At 57.1% G+C, this 19,262-nt stretch overlaps 1 protein-coding gene across 1 annotated transcript; it reads left to right on the forward strand.

The window, feature by feature from the left end:
* The first annotated feature begins 3,403 nt into the window (after positions 1–3,403).
* NPM3 (nucleophosmin/nucleoplasmin 3) lies at positions 3,404–9,155 on the forward strand. The gene is given in 7 exon segments (XM_074590127.1): positions 3,404–3,563; positions 3,565–3,683; positions 5,443–5,528; positions 6,249–6,368; positions 7,206–7,299; positions 7,720–7,854; positions 7,975–9,155. Coding segments are annotated over 6 exon segments (552 nt in total). The 5' UTR covers positions 3,404–3,534; the 3' UTR covers positions 7,824–7,854; positions 7,975–9,155.
* The last annotated feature ends 10,107 nt before the right edge of the window (positions 9,156–19,262 follow it).

Below are 19,262 nucleotides of genomic sequence, written 5' to 3' on the forward strand. Positions count from 1 at the left end.
CCTAAAACCACAATGGAGAATGAATCTGTCCTCAGCACTGACCTTTCTTATTGTGCCTCGTATCCAGGGCTAGAAACTGACCATCTTGTGTAAGGGGTGTGCAGATCCTTCCTTCAGACAGCAGTTTGTTGCTGCTTGAGGTTGTCATCATTCTCCTGGAACTGAAACAGCAATTCACAGGGTGGTCTGCTGAACCCGTTAATTTTGGTAACGTTTGCACGGGATTGTGGATGAAAGATGGTGAGAGGGAGAGAGCCGGCCCACAGCTGGGACTTGTCCTTGGAACAGTCACCATCTTTCAAAGCCTGTTCGTACTAGTTTGATTAAATCAGGGTCTTCAAGTCCTGCACATTTGTATCAAATAACTTTTCTACAAGAAATGCCACAATAAGCACATTTTTACACATTATTTAAATGGTTACCTACTTTTAAATGTTCCAAGAGTTTAATGTTTTTACCCAGGTCTGACATGTTTGGCTATGGGATGGAATCGGCATGGGATGGGTTCTGGTAGTGAGGTAGTTGCATCATTTCTGAAATTGGTATTTCAGTCAAGTCCCGGTGTCCCGGATACCTAATTGGCCAATGGTACACACCTTGCAGCACCTTGCTCCTTTCACCTGCTGCCATCAGCTGTCTTTATCTTCCTTCTTTATTTTCCTGGGGTTTCTTTCAGTGGTGCACAAAGGCAGTGCAGTTCCTTTTACAAGCCTCCAGCTGCATAGAAGAAATTAGGCAACCTATAATGAATGGCATTAAGACTGCAGTAATGTTGGCTGCGACCCGTAAGGAGATGCTGTGTTTGGCCTTCTGGTGCAGTCACATGCAGGATTACTTTTTTTTTTCCTTTGCAGAATGTGAACAATTTTTTTTTTAATGCGGTAGCAAAGTATTTAAGTTGAAACAAGTTCATTTCATTTTTAGAGAGGTACGGGGTTGTGCTGTGGGATTTCATGTAAGTCAGAGCTGAATGCCACTAGTTTTTATACAGCTTTGAGTGCATGTTGAGTAGCTGATACCTTGGTTTATCAGGTGGGAGAGTTTTTTTTCTTCATGAATACCAGAGTCAACTTATTTTATCTGGATGCATAACATTACAGCATAGGATGCTTGTGGCCTTATTTCTTGGCTTTTAAGGAGCTGCCACATTTTCTCTTCCTATGACTTTGTTATTACTATAGAAATTAATTGTATAAGCCTATGGAATGTCAGGCCAATACCATCATTCTAGGATTGTAAAGTGATATGTTGACATATCTTTCATGGTTATGAATTTTCATTAAGGTTGGAATGCCACTTTCATTAATCTGTTTTTAGATCAACAGTATCTGTAGCAGAAAAAAAAGACCTGTAAAACTGTATTTGAAGACCATGCGAGAAATAGAATAAAAATTGAGAAGTGAATGTAAATAAGAAATGTGTATTTTGTGTATGAGGTTCCAGAACCAGAAGGGGTTCAGCAGGGTATGTTACATCACACCATGTGTGCTGGATGCCCTTGGGATCAGCTGGCAGAGAAACTTGTCTCTGGTTTTGGTGGTGGCAATGTTTTGTATGGTAGACACTTAGCTGTGCTGATGTTTTTCATAGGCAAGTACCCAGGGACCCTTCAGAAGTACTTGCCCCAAAGATTTTTAGGGTAGCAGTGACCTTTTTTGTTGGCTCGTCCGTGAGTAGCACCAGTTGAACTTTACCGGTTTTGTAAAAACCAGTTATTTCAAAGGTGGTCTCCAGTGTCTGGCAAAGCCAGTGTGAGCTGTGTTGTGCCAGTGCTTGTTTGCTCTTTCTTACTCTTTTCTTTTTCCTTTTTTTTTTTTTTTTAAATATTTTTTCTTGCTGACTGATGGGTTTAGAGGTTGCTGAAACCCTGACTAGCCTGCCAGCAGAAATGAGGTGAGACACAAAGTAATTTGAGGGGAAATATTGTAGCTTCACAGTCTTGCATTAGTAGTATCCACAAAGTTTGACTTGGGAAGCTGAACACTTGAGATAGCTGAAGCAAGTAGCTTCCTGCTGAGGATGACAGCCAAGCAAAAGGGATGGCTCAGGGCTATGAAAAGCAGCTTTTTCCGAAGGTCAGTGCTCAGGAGTTCATCTACCTGCTGTGGAAGTGCACTGGTTATGCAGTGCTAAAGGTATATATCGTGGAGAACATGATAACATGCAAACTAAGCAGGGAAATGAGCAGTTAAAAACTTTTATCCTAACCCAGTAAACGTGTGCCATGTTAAAACAGTGGGTTTTCTTCACAAAATCATAATGTGTTGCATGTAGTCGTCTTTTGTTTTCTTGAAGCCTATGTCACGAAATTATGGCAGAAATGGTGATACGACTTGCTTGTGTCAAACACATCTCTGCCTGGAGGGCTGGTTTGGACTTGAACTTTTCCTTTAAGGGAGCATGAAGCAGAAGCAGGCGCTCTTGACTCCCTCGCTCCAGGGTGGTGGCTGCACATGGGTCACGTATGTAACATGCTGCCGCCAGCCAGATGGCTGCGGAGAGCAGCTACCGCAGAAGCAAACGGGTGCGCTTGTGTAACCATCGCTGAGCGAGCGCCCGCCTCGTTCTGGGACCAGGATCGGCTTTTCAAACCTCTTCACTCGTGTTTTTCTTGAACTGACTCCAGCTGGAGCAGGGCGAATGGCCGCCTGGTGGAGGTCTCCTCTGCGGTGGGAGCAGAGCCAGCTTCCTACCGAGAACGCGGTGTGAGCTCATCGTTAGCGGGGTTGGTTTTAATTTAGCTGCTTCCCCCTCCACCCCTGCAGCACGGACTGGGCTGCTGCCTTTTCTGCGTTGAAAGGCTAGTCTGTCCCTCTGCTCCCTGCAATAGGTTTTGAAGCAGGATATTGCCTTCTGCATTCAAAGGCTGCTGTACCGCAGTCCCCCGTGTCAGATCATGCTGCCCTCACCCTCCCCTACACTTAAAGAGATAGAGATGAGATGATCCCTCCCACTGTGCACCCTGCCTCGGTCCCTGTCACCATCCTACCCCTCTGATACCCCTCTTTATGTCCTTGGCCTTCTGCTTCTGTTGGTGCCCCCTGTATCTTCTCCCCGCTGTCTGGGGATGCTGGTGCCCTGGAGACAGGATAAGAAGTCCCATACATGGATGACCAGCGTAAGGGCCATTTTTCCAGTGTGGCATTTCCACAGCTGGCAGTGTGGTCAGTAAGTGCATTGTCCTGCTGTGAGTGGGCCAGGATGGGCAGGAGATCCCCAGTTAAGGGATGCAGTGTTGTCTTTTGCCTCCAGTGTGGCTTTTGGTCTGTTCATCCTCACAATGTAGGACCCTCTCCCCTTCCACCCTTTCCCCCTCCTGCCCACCCCCCAGAAGAATCTTGTGACGGATGGGGCTGGTTACCAGGAAAAGCCATTAGGATCCCGCTGGGCTAATAACCCTTCCCCTTTTATTGCAAGGAAATAAAATACTATAAATATGGCATTTCACCAACTATTCTCTCTCCTCGCACGGAGCCCTTCCAGAAAGCCCCCCCCCCCCCCGCCTCCCAGCCAGCCGGGGTTTCCCCGCGCGGGATGCGGACGATGCATCACCCCGAGCCGGGAGGGGCGGGGGCGGAGCGGGGCGGCTCGGTACGGCCCGGCACAGCCCGCCCCGCTGCCAGCGCCGCGCTGCCGCCTCATGGAACCGCACGGGCCCGGCTGCCCCGGCAGCGTCCTCTTCGGTAAGTGGCGGCGGGGGGGCGGTTAGAGAGACCAGAGAGACACATGGGGGCGATAAACTGGGGGGTAGGAGAGAGACCGCGGGGAATAGGGAGAGTTTGGGAAGTAGCGGGGACGGCGTGGAGGCAGGAAAGACACGTGGGTGGGGAATTGACTAGGGGGGGCGGACAGGTGGGGGGGCAATAGGGACACGGGGAGTCGGGGGGGGTGCAAAAGAGAGAGCTGGGGGCGGCAGAGACACGCGGAGGGCGAGGGCAAGAGAGACACGTGGGTCCGGAGGGACACGTGGAGGGCATTACTGAGCCCTGGGGGGTGGGTACTAGCCGTGCCGGGGCTGGGGGGGGAGCACTGGGGGAGAGAGACACGGCCGGGACGGGGCACGGGGTGAGGGCGGCCGGCGAGGCCCTGGCGTTCGGGGAGCGGGGACCGGGGCGGAGGGACACGTGTATGGCCGCAACTGGGAGGCAGCGGGCACGTAGTGGGGGTCCTGGGGCGGTTTGGGGGTCGGGGGGGGAACAACTGCGTGGGGTCTTGGTGTTCTTGTGAGTGCAGAGGGCTGGAAGTAATTGGGGGGGGGGGGGGGGGGCTGGTTTTCGCTGGTGCTCCTCTGTTTTATCCCCCGCGCATTGGGTGGGTGCCCTCCGGCCGGGGGCGGGTGCATAGCCGTGTCCCCCCTCTCCGGGGATCTTTGGGCTGGGGGATGTTTAAAACCCCCGCGACACGTGGCCCTGCGCTGCTCCCGAGCGTGTGTGCGACCAGGCGTGGGCAGGCGCGTCCCGGGCTGCTCCCGGCCCGAAGCACCTCAGGGCGGGGGGGGGCGGAGCAGCAGGACACACACACACACACACACACACACACACACCCCCGGGCCTTTAATGCGCCTGGATTTCGGTCCTTGCCCTGGTGAGCTGACTGCATGAGGGCGGCTGGGAAGAGCCCCTGCCCTGGGCTGTGTCTGCTGAGGCCCATTTCCTCCTTTTCCGTGCCAAACGCCGGGTCTGGTATGCGGGGCTCAGGTCCGCGTTTTCCCGATCTGCTTCACATTGGTGAATCATCCTGCAACAACCAAACACGCCCAGGACACTCTGCCTCTCCTTCCTCCCCACGCTCGGCTGAGTCCTGATCCCGAGCGTTGAGGACATAATTTTGCATCTCCCTTCTTGGTTTTGGTTTGTTTGGGTTTTTTTGTTGTGTTTTGTTTTGGTTTGGTTTTTTTAGCTGTTTGGAGAAATATGTAATAAAATCTGTCTGGAGGCTTGCCTTGAGGGACTGGCTCCTTGCAGCCTGGCCCAGCGTCCTCCCCTTGGACTGTTCCTCATCGCTCAGGTCTCACGCTCCGTGTCTCTGCCTCCAGACTCTCACCAGAGCAAATGTTTTGGGGACACTGGGGAGAGCAGAGCTGCCTCTCTCTCTCCTCCCTCTCCCGTTGTCCAGAGCAGTGTGCCCTGGCTGTGCGCCTGTGCAGGGGATGAGCCTTGCCCTGTCTGTGCTCAGGGGTTTTGGGTGCCCCTGGGCACTGCTTGGTTTGGGGACAACAAGTTTTGTCCCTGTATGGTGCTGAGCCAGGTGCATAATTCTTAGGGATGCTTTATCCTGGAGCCCAGGGTGCCCTGGCCTGAGGCTGCTCCTGAGCGTGAGAAAATAAAGTGTTTTAGGGATGCCATGGGGCTGTCCAGCCAGGACTCGCCCTGGGAACCCTTTGCTCATGGCGCTTGGTGCCATGTAACGGCTGCTGCAGCTTTTCCCATCTCCTCTTTCCAGGCTGTGAGCTGACTGCCAGTACCAAGTCCTACACCTTTCAGGTGGACGAGAAAGATGACACTGACCATATTTTGGCCCTGTCTGTGGTAAGAGAAATGAGAATTAACTATGCTTGTCCCCTCCCATGGTGTCCCACAGCCTCGTTCCTCCTTCCCAGTCTCATTCCCCCTTTTCTGGCCAGGCTGGACCAGGGGACTACCTTGGTTGAGGTCTCAGCACTGGCTGTTCTCAGGACAGGGCACAGCGCTGTCACGTTTATGGAGGTGCTTGAGCAAAGCCAGTGGCGTCAGGAGGCTTCTCAGCAGGGGAATACTCCAGACATGGGGTGGAGGAAAGTATTTTTTTCCTTATATTTGACCTTGCTGAAGCCTCCTGCTAGAAGAATGTGGCCCCCCCTCACCAGCTGGGCCTCTGACTTGTCAGCCTCCAAGCCCAAGTAGATGCAGGGCTTCATTCCTGGCTCTCCCTGGGGGATGCTTTCTGTCCTGGGAGCACAGGACCTGCCACCATGGATCAGATCAGCAGAAAATGCAGTCCAGGTGGTATCTCTTGAGGCTGAGGATCAGCTGTCCCAGCTGGGAAAGGCACAGAGCCCCTCTGGATGCCGTCGGGGGCAATTGCTGTGGGGGAAGGCGGGTTGGGGGGGTGCTCTGTGCTCTCCTTATTTTGTGGAGCAGCATCCTCACACCTTGCACAGCAGCTGGGCTGGTAGCATTGCTGTGGGTCTCCTGTCCCATGGAGAGCCCCAGCTGTCCCTGCTGTGTCCCCTGGGAGTGCAGTAGTTCATGATCTCCACTCCCACCCAGGTCTGCCTCACGGACGGTGCCAAGGATGAGTGCAACGTGGTGGAGGTCGTTGGGCGAAACCACGAGAACCAGGAGATCGCTGTGCCCGTGGCGAATCTGAAGTTGTCATGCCAGCCCTTGGTAAGAGGTTGTTTTGAAGACTCAGGTGGCAATGGCTGCAGGGAACTGAAGGTCTCTGGATGTTTGTAGACCTTTCCGCTAGCACCCTGACCATGAGTTGGTCTGCAGCTCGCGGGGAAGTGCCCTGGGTAGTCTTGGCCTGGCTGCAGATGCTCTCAGAAGGACATGTTTAGCTGGGCTAGGTGCTGTGCTGGGGACTGCGGGTCATTCTGCCTCTGCCCCTATGTCGTGGCTTAACCCCAACCAGCAACTAAGCACTGTGCAGTGGCTCGCTCACCCACCCCTGATGGGATGGGGGAAAGAATCAGAGTAAAAGTGAGAAAACTCGTGGGTTGGGATAAAGGCAGTTTAATAAGTAAAGCAAAAGCCGCGCATTCAAGCAAAGCAAAACAAGGAATTCATTCACTGCTTCCCATGGGAAGGCAGGTGTTCAGCCATCTCCAGGAAAGCAGGGCTCCATCACACGTAACGGTTACTTGGGAAGACAAATGCTATCACTCCGAACATCTTCCCTTCTTTCTTCCCTCAGCTTTATATGCTGAGCGTGACACGACATGGTCTGGGATATCCCTTTGCTCAGTTGGGGTCAGCTGTCCGGGCTGTGTCTCCTCCCAACTTTTTGTGCACCCCCAGCCTGCCCACTGGTGGGGTGATGTGGGGAGAAAAGGCCATGATGCTGTGCAAGCGCTGCTCGGCAATAACAAAAACATCCCTGTATTATCAACACTGTTCCCAGCACCAATCCAAAACATATCCCCATGCCGGCTACTGTAAAGAAAATTAACCCTACCCCAGCCAAACCCGGCACACCTAACTCAGCTCCATCTCTATTTGCAGCTGAGTCTGGACAACTTCAAGCTGCAGCCCCCGGTCACCTTCCGCCTGGCAGCGGGCTCTGGCCCGGTACACCTCGCTGGCTGGCACCGGATCAGTAAGGACTTGTGTGTGGGGAAAGGCTTGGGAGGAGCGAGGGGTGTGGAAAGGCTCCCCCCAGCGTGAACACCGACTGGAGAGCCCCTGGGAGATGGTGCTGCTCCACACGTGTGCTTGGTGCCTCCTTTGGGCTGGTTCCCCAGGGGCCATCTCCTTGCAGGGATTACTTCCCTGCCGTAAAGCCGTGCATGGGAAAAAGGGATATGGATGACCCGCACTGTCCCCTTTTCTCATGGCTCGCTGTCGCCAGCCCCTTCTGGGACATCCCTCCAACTGCGATACAGCTTGTTGCCCACAAGCTGCTTGTTAGGACTGCTCCAGCACTCCGTGGGCTGCTTTGCTCTTGGGGTGTCTTGGGGGCCAGTTGTATTTGCAGAGAGAAACGTTGGTGAGTAACGGAGTTATTTGTGTGTCCCAGTGCACAGGGAAGATGCTTCCTTTGAGGAGGATGATGATGACTTGTCTGAGGAGGACGAGGAGGAGGAGAAGGAGCTTGCTCCTATCATGCCAGCCAAGAAGTAGAGGAGGAAGTGGTAACTTATCTCCAGGCAAGGTGAGGGGCCAGGCAGCCTCGGAGGAAGGGATCGGGTGGCTGTGACGCCGGCGTGGCAAGCGTGGCTGGAAGCTGCCCTGCTGCAGGAGGCTGTTGATCTCAGTCTGGTTCTTCCTCCAGGTACTCACTGGGACTTCTCTCCCTGGACGGCTTTTACCTCGGACACCTCTTGCCAGGACCTCAACATTTGCTGCTTTTTTTTTTTTTTTTTTTTTCCTTCTGTTGTGACTTTTTGGGGAGCAGGGACTGCTCCCAGCACCGGGGTGTCTTCTTTCCCACAGCCTGGGGAGGTTGATCCCAAAACTGGATGGATGCTGCTGGTGTATCCCCTCTCCCCCATCCCTGTGCCGGGAGTCGGGGATGGGAGGGGGTGATCCTTGCCCTGTGCCTTTTTGCTCTCCTGGACCTCTGCTCTGTGCACCCCCCTCTCCCTAGCTCTGAAACACCCACTCCTGGCCCCTTCCCCAGCAGATGGCTGTAGAGCCAGTGGTGGGACAGGCAGTTTCACTCATTCGAGTACATTTGCTTTTCTTTCCCCACAATTTGATGGTGCCATGGTTTAACCCTAGCTGGCATCTAAGCACCACGCAGCCACTTGCTCACTGCCTCCGGGTGGGATGGGGAAGAGAATCTGAAGAGTAAAAGTGAGAAAACTTGAGGGTTGAGATAAAGATAGTTTAATAGGTAAAGTAAAAGCCATGTTATGCAAGCAAAGCAGAAGAAGGAATTCATTTGCTGCTTCCCATGGGCAGGCAGGTGTTCAGCCATCACCAGGAAAGCAGGGCTCCACCATGCGTAACGGTTACTTGGGAAGACAAAATGCTGTAACTCCAAACATCTCTCCCTTCCTTCTTCCCCCAGCTTTATATACTGAGCGTGACACCACATGGTATGCGATATCCCTTTGGTCACTTGGGGTCGGCTGTCCCGGCTGTGTCCCCTCCCAGCTTCTTGGGTGCCCCCCGCCTTCTTGTTGGCAGGCCAGTATGAGAAGCTTGAAAAGTCTTTTGACTGCTCAGCAATAACTAAAATACTAGTGTGTTATCAATATTATTCTCATCCTAAATCCAAAACATAGCACTATACCAGCTGCTAGTAAGAAAGTTAACCAAGCCAGCCCAAACCAGGACAGATGGTTTTTATACACTTAGAAGTTTGAAACGGGCCCAGGCTGCGTCCTCAACTGGGGTTATGGTGGGGTGGGAGCTCACAGCCTATTTGAGGTTTGGGGGGAGGTTCTAGGTCAATCTGCTTTGTAAAGAATTGTTTTTACACTCTGAATAAAGGTCTCTCAGGCATCAGGTCTGGAGGGGGGGTCACTGCTGGCTGACAGGTTCCTCGTACGTGCACTGCAGTGGGAGATGCTCCTCCGTGTCCAGTCCCTGACATTTGCTTCCCTTGGCGATGCTGCTCCCAGGAGGGGCCTGGGGGGTCCTCTCTCTCCCTTGTGGGCTCTGCACACTTGTGCCCCATCAGCCAGCTCAGTGCTGCATCCAGGCCAGCGAGGGAAGAGGCAGAGTCACAGGCAGCTGTACGGGCAAGGGACCCAGTTCCATGTGTGCTCCCAAAGCTAACCCAGCCGTTAGCAGCACCCTCCTGATTTTGGACACATTGGCCTTGGTGCTGGGCACTGTCACAGCAAGGTCCTCGCTTGTGTCCCGCTCTCAGACCAGCAGCGTCCTGTGGAGGGGTGGAACACCAGCACCTGCAGGGTGTGGAGGAGGTTTGAGCTCTGGCCTTTGCTGGAGAGTCAAGTCCGTGTCCCCCCCATCCTGTGTCTGGGTACCTGGAGAGGGTTTGATCCTTTCTGTGCTTCAGTCAGGTGGTGCTTCTTACCCTTGGGGGCTGATCCTGTCCTTAAACGTGGTGGTTTCCCTGCATCTGATCTTGCATCCGAGGTTGATGCCTGTCCCAGCCCTCCTTGTTTGTGACGCTGGCAGTCGTCCTTGAGAACCACCACGAACTGTTCTGCCCTGTTGGTCTTCTGGATCAGCGAGTTTCTCGGTTGCATGGACTCCGGTAGGAGATCCTCCAGGGTGGATCCTCAGCTCAGGCTCCATCCTAGGTTGTTAGTGGGGCTGTTTCTCTGCCCCAAGGCCTGTGCAGCTCCTCTCTGCATCCCATGTCCTCGCTGTTTCCTTCTGGCCCCAAACAGCCCTTGACTAGCATGGAGGGAGGCTTTGATGCCCCCTTGCAGCAAAGGGGAAAGGACCATTGGCATCCAACCCCATGGCACGGGGCTGTGTCCCAGGGGACTGTTCCTGCCCGGGAGGCACCGGAGGACAGAGCAGAGCCCGCCGGGGGGGGATGCACCCCCTCGGCTGGTGTGTGGGGAGGATGCCGGGGGGCTGGGAGAGGCATCGACCAGGGATACGAGATCAGATGCAGGTACCTGGCGGTGGACGGGCTTCGGGGCCGGTGTCGGGGCTGGCGGGTCGCCGCGCGGGGGCCGCTAGGTGGCAGGCGGGCAGCGCGGTGGCTCTGCGGCCCCGCTGCCGCCCGAGCGGGTACCGGCGTCCCGCCCGCTCCTGGCTTCTCTGCTCGCCTCCCGTCCCTGCCAGTCCCTCGCGCCGCTGCGTGGCCACCCTCTCCGGGTCTGGGCAGCCCCTGGGATGCCAAGGGCATCCAGCACCCTGCTCCGTGTCCCTGGGAGGAGAGGCGTGTTTGGGTCTGGCCCTGCGGGGAGGGTGGGTGCTGGCTGGGCGGCGTCATGTCCCCCAGGGAAGCACCGTTCCTCCCCGCCATCCCGGGGGCAATAGGGTGCCCGGGGCTGGCGGTCTGTGCCCATACCCCGTGAGAACCCCTAGCAAATCTCATTGCCCTGGGAAAGTCTGTAGGAAGCGGGACGGGCGATTCATCAGCCTTCCTGAGTGAAGAGAGGCGGGAGCATCCTCCCCAAGGGCTGGATGTGTGTTTGAGAGGTACTGGTGGGGCACAGGGTACCAGTGCCTTGTGCTGATGGTGCAGGAGCGGAGCTATGAGATGAACGGAGCTAAAGCTGCGCCAGTGCCAGGATGGCGCCCAGCCCCTGCTAGGGCTGGCACACACGCGACCTCATAGATGTCCCTGGCTGTGCGCACACGGAGGGGTTCAGGGCTAATTTATCTGCCGGCCCTCGGTCCTGCTTGCTCTCTGCGGAGGAGAAGCGTGGCTTAGGGGAGATAAGAGCCAGTAGATCATTTTTAACAAGATGCTCCTGGAAGGTTGGTCTGGGGGAGGCGGCGGGCTCAGAGCCCAGGGCAGGGTGCTGGTTTCCTTAGGGTTTTCTGGGTAGCTGTGGGACAAGGGGCTGTGGCAGGAGGGACAGTCCTGCCAGGGGGCAAATGCGGCACCATGGGGGACATGGTGCTGGTGGCAGGAGGCTTGAGGAGACCAAGCTTGTCCACCCCACTGCGGGACCAACCCATCCCAAAGCCTTGCCATGAGTGCTGCCTGGTCCCCAGTGCTGCTGCAGGGCAATGCCAGGGGGAGAGGGAACACCCCAGTCTCAGAGGGGGCAATGGAGGGGCTAGGGGGTGTTGGCACTGCCAGGCCCCTTTCTAAGTGACTTGAGGAGGTTTGCTCCCCCCTCCCCAGCGATGTCACAGCCTTGATGTGCTCAGCTTGGGGAGAGGGAGATAAATGCTGAGATGGCAGGAGGCTGGGAGGGGGGATGCGCTCACACACAGCGCTTAATGGGGAAGGATGGGATTACAGGGGTCACGCTAGGTGAGCAGCTTCCTTCGCGGAGCTGATGGTATCAAAGCAGGTGCCCCCGGCTGCAAATACCTTGGGCAAACAAACAGGACTGTCTAAGAGCAGGTGAGCTCGGGCATGGCTGGGCTGGGGGGTGCTCAGGGGTGGCAGGGGGCAGGAGGATCTCTGTGCACGGGGAGTGAAGCGTGTGGGGCTCCTGGTGTGAGGGCTGCCTTGTTTTGAGTAGGGTGTGGGGAAAAATTCAGTTGTTGTGTGTCTATGTGTGTATGTGGGGTCCCCATGCTGGAGATGCATGTCAGGGTGTGGAGTCCGTCGCTCTCCCTTGGGGTGGTGGAGGGAGCGAAAGGATGCGCCAGCCCAGGTGATGGCCCTGGGGTTGCTCTGGCAGGTGGTTGGCCCTGAGCATCCCTCCCCTCTGCTGTGTTTCAGGAGGTGGTGTCGCTGGTATCGCTGGGGATGGATCCCTCCCTGTTCTGGCAGCAGCAGGGCACCCTGGCCCTGGCTGAGCCATGCAGCAGAGAAAAGTAGCCATAGCATGGCTTGGTGTGGAGATCACCATGCATGAGCCCCATGGCCATGCACCCATGCTACCATACTCTCCATAGTCCTCCCGAATTGGCCTTCTGCGCCAGGTAAGAAGCTTGGGCTGCTTGCTGCAGGGCCTGGTCTAGGTGCAGCCCCTCTGGGCTGGGCCTTGGTTGCCCGCTTCCAGCCGGGTGGCTGGGCAGGGCCAGCAGCTCACAGAGGATGCTCTGTTTTCAGAGGTCAGGATTGAGTTGCTTTTTCAGGGATGGAGGAGCAGGATGACGAGCTGCTCTGCTGAGCATGGCCAGGTAGTGGTTTTCCTTGTGATGCCCCAGCTGGTCCTGCCCCAACAGTTTTCTTGCTGGGTTTCAGCTCTCCATGGCTGAGGCGCAGCTGTGACCGTGCTGTAGGTGGGGCTGGTCCCCTGCTCCATGAGCTAGCTCTCCGGGGCTGGTTCCCACACTGAACTGAAGTAACGCTGCCTGTCTCTGAGGCTTGGCTGCACGGTCTACAGAGGAAGTCAGTGGGACATCCCCTGAGATGCAGCATCGCCTGTTATCCCAGGATGCAGCAGCTCTGCGAGAGAGAGGTGCATGGCACTTCAGTGGCAGCAGGTGCCAGGAAAAGGGCCAGCAGAGCCACCCTCAGCCGGGACCACCCTGGTGGTGGGTGTGATGAGTGTCCTGTCCTCTGCAGTGTTAGCTGACTGTGCTATCCCTGTTCTGTCCTGCCAGCCAGTGGGCACAGGTACCTCTGCTATTGCTTCAAGGAGCTGCTGGCACCCTAAAGCGCAGGGCTGGCCCTGGCAGAGCTGAGCCAGGCACACATTATAACCAGGCTGGAAGGGCTGGGCTGCTGGTAATTCCCATCCTCTTCCTGCCAACACGCCTTGCAGAGGGAAATGCCACTCGTGCACTATGTGGGAACAGCCCTGCATACCGGAGAAGCCGAAACTCAGGTCTGGGGTCATCTCCTGCTCGCTGGTGCTCAGTCATGTGCTGGGTGCTCCCCAGCGTGCCCTGAGCTGTCTGGGAGCCTGGACGTGTGGGTGTTCACCCCACAGGCTGCTCTGTGGGAGGAGAAGAGGCTCCTCCAGCTCTCGGCTCTGCAGCGGGTGCCGGTGGCTCATTTACCACGGCTGCTCCCGGCTGCACATCCTGGCACAGGAGGTTGCTTATGGTCAGGCCCTGCTCCGGGTGTTCGCAGGCTGCGATAGCTGCTCAGTGTGTCTGCTGGCAGCGGGTGTGCATGTCGCCAGCTCCACAGCGCTGCCCAGAATACAAGAGGGGGTTGTTTCCACAAAGGTGTTTCTACGACAGCTGTGGCTTTATGGTCTGCAGCGGGTGCACAGTAGAAGGTGCAGGGGGAGCACAGAGTGATGCTGGAGCAGGGGCTGTGACACAAGTTGGGTTTAAACTCACAAACACATAAAGCAGGTGCTAAAAGTGAACGTGGCTGGGCTGTGGTAGAGCCTCTTGCAAGACAGCCGGGGTGAGGCTCTGTTGCAGCCGTCCCGCACCGTCCCCTCCAGCGTCCCCACCGCAGCCCGCCTCGCATCAGGGCACTGTTAGCAGCTCTGAGCTCAACAGCCGCGGCAGAGACACCCGGAGGTCACAGGTGTCCTGGCCTTCGACCCTTCCAAGGCGTGAATCTAATCGCTCTGGCCTGGGCTGTCCCTGACACTGGCAGGACTGTCACCGCTGGCCATGCATCCCTGCCAGGGCTGGTGGCAGCTGGGGGGGATAACGTCTCCCCAGAGTGGTTGGGCTGTGCCCTGAGGGGATTTAGGATCTGCTGGAGGGATCCTCCCAACGAGGCATCTCGATGCAGGTCCCCTTGCAGTCCCCTCTCTCCAGTCCCAGTGGTGGCAGAGCCCTAGGCTGGAGGGGCAGGATTTGGCCTCCGCGGTGTCTTTGCTGGTGATAGTTCCGTACAGGGGCTGGGCGACACCCCATACCCCCTCCATGGCTCCAGCCCCTGCTCCCCCGATGGGCTCAGGGGGGTGAAAACCCCGTGCGGCAGCACAGAAGGTTTTGGGGGCTGGATAGGAGGGTTGTTGCGGACGGGCAGAGCAGGGGATGAAGAGAGAACAGGAGACAGGGATCTTGTCTGTGGCGGGTCTGCCCTGCTAGACCTCCTGCTGCTCAGCTCATGGGGGAGGGCAGCATGGTCTAGTGGTGGGCCTGGACCCCTGGGAGACAGGATTTTGCTCCTGGGGAAAAAGTGGGAGCAGAATCATTGGAGACCTCTCAAACCCCATCTGAACTCCCTGGGTGCTGGCTCCTGTGCCCAGGCTGGCTCCCTGCAGCCCTGACCCATCCCTGCACGCCCTGGAGGTGGTGTCTGCACCATGATGGGAGCCTGGGCATCTCATGCATGCCATGGCCACGCTCCAGGGTGGTGTGAAGTCCCCTACCGCAGCCGGTGCCCAGGAGAATCCAATTACAGACTGTCTTCAGTCTCTGACCATGGCTTTGCCTGGGACCACATGCTTCCCACCTTCCCAAAACACAGAGGTGTGCAGGGTGGCTCAGAGACCAGAGGTGGGGAGCTGGAGAGGGGCACAGTTCCTGCGCCAGCCCCAGTGCCAGTGTGGGGTGGGGGCTGTAGGACTGACGGGAGCTGTAGGGACTGGGTTGGATAAGGGCAGCAGGGGCTTTGGGGCAGGTCCATGGGGCTGGCCAGCAAGCTGAGGGGCTGCGGCCACCCTGGGTGAGCAGCAGGTGCCATGGGGAACGTGGCCACCTCACCATTTCTTTGGGGTTTGCTCTTGCTGGCCCTGTGGCCTCCCTTCGCTGTCCCCCCGTCCCTCACCAGGCCGTGTAGGGTGCCCCAGGGGCTGGCTCCCCGGGGCCAGGGTCAGGACGAGCTGCGGCTCTGCTGGGCTGGGATGTCAAAGGGGCCATAACCCTGGTGTTTTGCAAACTCCTGGGGTCAGCAGTTCAGCTGCCACTGACACAGGGGCCCGGAGACACACACGGGCATTTTGGGTGGATGCTATAAGCAAACAAACGAAGGTAGAGTTACAGCCGATGGACAGGCCCCCCCCGGCCACTGCTGTTAGTTTTAGGCTTAACCCCCCCTCCCCGGGCTGGGCGCAGGAGTCCTCTTCCTAAGAGGACCCAAACCAAAACCAAATCACCTGGCCCGGCTGGCTGGGAGCCGAGGCTGGACCTGGGCAGCAAAGGGCCAGCATTTTGCATCATTCTCTCAGCTCCTCAAGGCCATGAAGGCGCCTCTGAGCCCTTCCCAGAGAGAGGACAGTGACCCCCAGCATTGAGTGACAGCTCCCACCTTCCTGGGTGGCCAGTGGAGCCCCCTCCCACCCAGCCTGACTTTGACCCCCCTTCCCAACCCTGCCTGATGGTGTGTGGCTGGAGACCCCGGGGAGGGTGCTGCTGCTTGGCCTGGGGCTCCGATGCTGGGGAAGTGGTGCCAGCGGGAAACATGTCGGCACCAGGCATTGGAGAAGCTATTTGGTCTGTGCAATGGGGTCAGGAATGTAGTGGAACTCCATAAATGCCATGAGCGCGCACATCCTCATCCACATGTCCATGTGTGTCACCCCTTCCCTATGCACATCTGTCATGGCCACACCTGGTCGGGCTGCTTGTTTGTTGGACGCTGTTAGATGCGGAGCAGATTTGCACAAAAATGCTCAACCTCGGGTTTAAATCACACAGGGCTGGGAATGCCACCTTCTCCCTGAGCTGCTCCCATGTCAACAGCTCTAGCTAGGAGCCTTCAGTCTGTGTTTCTGGCTTGCCCAGCTCAAAACCAGCCGTGGGACTCTGTGTGGACCCCTTCCCAAGCTGGATGGCTGCAGAGCCATTCCAGTTGTCTCTCCTTGCAGGTGGATGTGGCCTGGGGGTGAGTCTCCCCATCACTGCCCTCCACAAGGCTCCTGACCTCACTTGGCACTGCCAGATCTTTACCCGTGTTCCTGGCTCACCTCTGAACCCCTGCCATGTGCTGGGCTTGGCAGAGCCAAACATAACCATGAGAGAGATGCTTAACACCAACGGAAAATCCTTCCCTGCATCCATGGACTGCCCTGGATGAACTCCGGGGGACCAGGAGCAAAGCTGTCCTGTGCTGTGCCACCCAAGGCTGCCCCTGCTGTGCTGGTGTGGGCAGTGAGCTCTTCTCCAAATCACCCAGCATGCATGGAAAGCAGAGCCCAGCTTTGACCCCTCTGATCCGCAGGAGCATCGCTGCCTGGGAGAGAGCACGTGGCCACTGGAGGATGATGGATCCAGTATTGACACCAGCACTTCCAGGAGCACAGCCTGAAATTATGGAAGCAAAGGCCATGTTTCCAGAAAGATGCTGGGCGGGAGAGACAGGAGGTGATGAAGCCATCTCCAAAGGGCAGAGGAGTGAGCCCAGTTCCCTGGAATGAAGCCGTGAGAGCAGATTGTCGAGGAGGGACCTAACAGGGACACGTCACCCAGGTTGGTCCTGCACAAGGGTGGGCACAGCTCCAGGGGACTGTGACCAGAACACAGAGCTAGTCTCCTGGCCTGGCGTTCCCACCACCCACGAAACATGCCTCAACCCTGCTGCTAGTAATTCAATAGAGAGGAGAATTAATTGTGAGCGGGCTGTGTCTCCCCTCCCCGCTCCTCGTTTGCCCCGGGGCTGCCTTGGTGCTGTGGGTAACGAAGACAAGGTCATTCCCATGTAACACATCCCTGTGGGGTTCGGCCAAGTTCCTTCCCTTTGGCGGGGGGGGGCAGGTTAATGGCGAGCGGTGGGATCGCCCCAGGCTGCTCCGCACTGCTCAGGCATGGAGGAGCTGCTGTTACCTCCGAAACGCCCCATTAATGCTGCGGTCCCTCCGTGAAGGATCAGCGGGCAGGGCTGGGGGTGCTGGGCTGCGGAGCTGGGAAGGGTGAGAGTGGAGCGGGCTAGCATCCCTCTGGCTCTGCTGGGAAGCCTCCACATGTTTCTTCTGGGGTGGCAAAATCTGGTTTATGGCCAAGCATCCTCCAGGCGTAGCTGTAAACTGTTACAGGATCCCAGTTTTCATGTGTTTCGGCTCTCCGTCATATGGTGTTGGAGGGGAGGGGGATGCTTGGCACAGCGCACTGCTGCCCGCGCTCCGGTGTCCTCCTCTTTGTGTGCCCCAGCCTTTGGATAACCCTCAGCCTCATGCTGGCTGCCCCACCGCCTACTCTGTCTGTCCCCTTTCAAAGGCTACTGCTCTGATGGCTCTCGTAGCCCTCTGTGCCCGCAGAGAGGAGGTCTCCTCACCCTCCGGCCAGCTCCGTCTTGCAGTGTGCTGTTGCAGGTGCTACTCTCCTCCATCAGTCGGGATTAGCACTGTGGTCCTGTCTATGTCCCTGGCCTCGCAGGAGCAGGGCACTGTGCCTCTTGGCCCTTCTCTGCGGGTGAAAGCGATGTCCTGCTCGCTTCTCCGCCTGGCAGTTCCCTCTGGCAAAGAGATGTTCAAGCCAAACCTCCTGCGGGTGTTTTGCTGTCTACCCCTCACCTCAAATCCTCCCAGCCTCCTCTTGTCATGTGAACTCCCAGTTTTCTAAGAGCTCTTGCCTCCATTTGCCCTGGTGTGGACTGGTTGTCCCTAAAGCTGTGGTTGATGCTGGTTTTTTGGCTCTGCCTTTCTGAAATAAGCGATGCTAAGTGGGGAGGTTTTAGGTTGACGATCAGTGAGGAGCTGGTAACACCTTGCTGGCTTTGACCAGTTTTGGGGAGCGGGGGCTTGCTCTGCCATCCCTTGCCCTGGCAGAAGGAGAGGGGTGTCATCGGACCACTTCTGACCTGGACTGGCAGGTCAGATGATGCCCTAGAATGCCAGGCAGGGATGATGCCCTAGAAGAAGCAGGCTGGAAGCTGGAGCTGGGACCTGGATGTGTCCTGCAGATGTGGAAAGGGACATGCTGGGAGAGAGCAGGGATGATGCTGGGGTGGCCCTGGGGTGGGGGGGACGCAGAGCTGAGGATCACAGGGGAAGTGGGAAGAGACGCCCCACAGCACCCCCCGCGCTCTCTCCAATCTCTGCTGTACAGTGGCACAGGCAGTGCCCTCCCAGGGTCTCACAGTCCCTCGCCTGCTGCCCCTTCCATCTCCTCAAATCCTGCCCCGGTCTGCTCACTGCCAGACTGCAGCCTGGGCTGCTGCAGGAGCTGCCCCCACAGCTCCCAGCTGCCGGGAGGCTCTACGTGGGGTGCAAAGGGGAGGCGGAGGTGGGGAATGCCTGGGAGCAAGCCTGGACCCTAGTCAGGCTGAGTCAGCCATCTGTGTCCCGGTTCCTCTCTCAGCTCCTGCTTCTGGGTGTTGCAGCCCTGTGGCTGCACCTGGTCACCCTCAGCTTTGGGTGAAAAGTGGTGAAAGGGCCACAGGTCACATCTCAGGTGTTTGTTGCGTCATCTGCAGCGTTTAACATCCCTGAAGAACGTAAAGTACATGAGCTATTCTCTGAGGGAGACACGTTCCTGTGCCTGCCCAGCCTAAACGTGGTCCCAGTTCTGCAGATCAGGGCAATGGAGCAGTGGTGCATCAGAATGGGATGTGATGGGACCACGCTGGTAGCCTCCTCCAGGGATCACAGCCTGACGGCTGCCCGGAGCACTGAGGACGTAGCAGGTCCTCAAGTCTTTCTGCTGGGAGGGAATTTCTTCCACCGGCTCCACAGCAGCTTAGCCTGAGGCCCAGCTGGTCTCAGGAGCAGCAGGCTGGGGTTTCTTTGCTCCGCGGGAGAGGCAGACAAGTCATTTAGCCTCAGTGCCTAGGGATGGAGGGGACCCTCACCCTGCGGACCAGGGGACTTAGCTCAGATGGCCTGCGAAGGAGCTGATGGGCAAGACTGATTTCCCTTGTGCTGCCTTGCACAGAAGAAAGACTTTCCAGAGAGGCTTGGTTTTAACTTAGAAAACAAAAAGGGGGTGGGGGGGCGTTGTTCTTGATGCAAGCATGGGTGACCCTGTGGTGGACTGGAAAGCACCGAGGGAAGGAGGCGAATGCCTCTGTGCAGGCACCAAGCTTTCCTGCAAGGAGCAGATCGTGGCCATGAGCCAAGGCAGAAGCAGAGGTGGGACGAGTCCGGCAGCCGTGATGCTGCCTGTCCCCAGCTGCTGTCACCAACCCGCTCGTGTCTCTTCACAAAGGTGGGGTAGGAGAGGGGCTGTGGAGGCCTTGGCCGAGGGCCCGAGGATGGCTGGCAGGAG

The sequence above is a fragment of the Larus michahellis genome, chromosome 6, assembly GCF_964199755.1.
Source record: "Larus michahellis chromosome 6, bLarMic1.1, whole genome shotgun sequence".
Taxonomy (NCBI): Eukaryota; Metazoa; Chordata; class Aves; order Charadriiformes; family Laridae; genus Larus; species Larus michahellis.